Raw genomic sequence first — 2944 nt, 5'->3', positions numbered from 1 at the left:
TATCAATTGGTATCAGAGCAACACGATTGCGACAACGACACTGTTCATCGAAATTACTGTTCACACACATGTATTGTTCATCAGAATTATTGTTCACGCGACACTGTTCATCGGAACACTATTTACGCCAGCATTGTTCATCGAATATATTTTGGGAGATGGGAACAAAGCTCAATAATACCGATCGCATTGGACTGGTTGAGTCCGATGTAACCAAGACGAGGGGGGAAGTAGAAAGCCATCAGGTGGAGGTGGAAATGCAACTCCATGAGATTTTGGAATCGATTAAGGACCTGAAGGTCGAGCAGGACAAGAAGAAAAAAAGAAGAAGAATGAGTCTGATAGTGAGAGAGAATCGTCGGACAGCGATGATGACAAATCCAAGGGTTCGGGTGGTCACATGCGTTCTAGTTTTTACAAAGGAAAGAACAGGGACTCATTACGTAATTCCCGAATAATCAAGATGCCTATCTTTTCAGGAGAAGATGTGTATGGATGGATTTATCGGGTTGAGAGGTACTTTGAACTGCAGGGGATCAGCAAGAAGGATCAATTGAGGGCAACATGTTTATACATGGAAGGGGCTGCACTTGCATGGTATCGATGGGTGGATGCACGATCACCATGCCATACATGGGAAAAGCTTAAGAATAAGCTATTGGTTCACTTTCAACCATCATACGAAGGTAATGTTTATCAACAATTCTTGTCAATTCAACAAGTAGGAACGACTCGCGACTATGTGTGTGAATTTGAGAAATTAGCTGGACAAATGCTTGACTTTCCTGAAGAGGTTTTGTAAGCAACATTTATTAAGGGATTGAAACCCGAGTTGAGATCAGCGGTAAGAATAATGGAACCCAAAAGTTTATCGAATGCCATGAAGGCAGCAGTAAGAATCGAAGAAAATAAGAATGGTGGAGCATCAAAAACATGGGGTGGAACAGTAAGAGGCAGCACTAGCAGTCAATTCAAAACCGGCACACCATTATCAGTTGGCAACCAAGCAACAGTCAAGAAGGAAGGGGGATACATGGGTCCATTTAAATGTTTCACTGAAACAGAAATCACAGAGAAACGAGCAAAGGGTTTATGCTTTAGGTGTGATGGAAAGTTTGGACTGGGACACCGTTGTCCTAGCAAAACACTACAGGTGTTGGTTGTTGAAGAAGAAGAAGAAGAAGCTAGTGAAGGGGGAGAAGATGACACAGAACATGCACACTTTGATATGGCTGAAGTATTGTTAAATTCAGTCAGCGGAATCACCCTACCACACACGATGAAAGTAACAGGAGAGATGGGAGGCATGGAAGTGGTGGTGCTTATCGACAGTGGAGCCACCCATAATTTCGTTTCTACCAAACTAATCAAGAAGCTAGGAGTGGAGGCTTCCATTACCAATGCAGTCAAAGTGAAACTGGGTAATGGGATGATGGTTGCAAGTTGGGGAACCTGCAAGGGCATCATGTTAAATTTACCAGAATTACAAATAATTGAAGAATTCCTACCTTTTGAACTTGGTGGATCAGACGTGATTTTGGGTATAAAATGGTTACAGACCTTGGGTGACATGACAGTGAATTGGCGCGAGCTCTGGATGCAATTCTCGGACGGGAATCATCTTGTAACCATTAAAGGTGATCCTAGTGTATCTAAGACTCTAACCTCTTGTAAAACACTTTGTAAGATATTGCAACATGAAGTAGAGGGGTACCTGGTCCACTTAAACACAAAAGAAGAAACAGGCCTGGAGATGAAAATCTCAGCAGGGATTCAATCTATAATTAACACCTATAATGGAGTGTTTGAGATGCCTTATGGGATTCCTCCTCAGCGGAGCCATGAACATGCGATCGTCCTTAAGGAAGGCAGCGCACCTATTAGTGTGCGCCCATATCGATATCCACATGCTCAAAAAGATGAGGTAGAAAGATTGGTGAAAGAGATATTAGATGTTGGAATTATTCAACCCAGTAACAACCCATTTTCAAGTCCCGTTCTTCTGGTTAAGAAAAAAGATGGAGGTTGGCGTTTTTGCGTGGATTACCGTGCACTCAATAAATCTACGGTGTTGGATAAATTTCCAATTCCGGTCATTGATGAACTCTTAGATGAGTTACACGGAGCGGTGGTGTTTTCTAAAATTAAATAAAAATGAAGGTCGAAGATGTTCATAAAGCGGCATTTCGGACACATGAAGGGCACTATGAATTCTTGGTTATGTCGTTTGGTTTGACTAATGCACCATCTACGTTTCAGTTGTTGATGAATAAGGTATTCCAGCCTTATTTGAGATGATTTGTTTTGGTGTTTTTCGATGATATTTTAATTTATGGCAAATCAGAGCAAGAACATCAGAAACACTTTTCTATTGTCCTACAATTACTACATGATAATAGGTTGTACGCAAACAAGAAGAAGTGTTTTTTTGGGCAAAAGAAAGTTGAGTATCTTGGATAAATCGTGTCAGAGGAGGGGGTGTCAGCTGATCCACTCAAAATCAGTTCTATGCTCGAGTGGCCTATGCCAAAGACTATTGTGAGCTTAGAGGGTTTCTGGGTTTGACAGGTTATTACCGTAAGTTTGATTAAGATTACGGGAAGATTGCGTGGCCTCTTACAGAACAACTAAAAAAAGATAGTTTTAATTGGTCTAATGAAGCTTCGGAGGCGTTTAAAAAGCTTCAAACCATAATGACACAAGTACCAGTTTTAGCGTTATTCGATTTGAACAAACAATTGGTGTTGGAGACGGATGCTTCTGGATATGGGTTAGGGGCGGTTCTCATGCAAGAAGGGAGACCACTGGCGTTTTTTAGTCATAAGTTGGGTGCTCGAGCGAGATTGAAATCAGTTTACGAGCGGGAACTCATGGCTATAGTTATGGCAACTCAGAAGTGGCGACCTTATTTATTAGGAAGGAACTTTGTGGTTCAAACTGATCA

General features: G+C 41.5%; 1 protein-coding gene across 1 annotated transcript; it reads left to right on the top strand.

Annotated features, from left to right (window-relative positions):
- Positions 1-853: 853 nt before the first annotated feature.
- Positions 854-2152, top strand: LOC145068137 (uncharacterized). Its single transcript, XM_079015116.1, has one exon. It carries the CDS (start codon positions 854-856, stop codon positions 2150-2152), a length of 1299 nt encoding a protein of 432 aa, XP_078871242.1.
- Positions 2153-2944: the final 792 nt, after the last annotated feature.

This window comes from Lactuca serriola, chromosome 8 (assembly GCF_051521515.1).
Source record: "Lactuca serriola cultivar US96UC23 chromosome 8, Lser_US96UC23_V15, whole genome shotgun sequence".
Lineage (NCBI taxonomy): Eukaryota > Viridiplantae > Streptophyta > Magnoliopsida > Asterales > Asteraceae > Lactuca > Lactuca serriola.
This window is presented reverse-complemented; position numbering and strand designations above follow the sequence as displayed.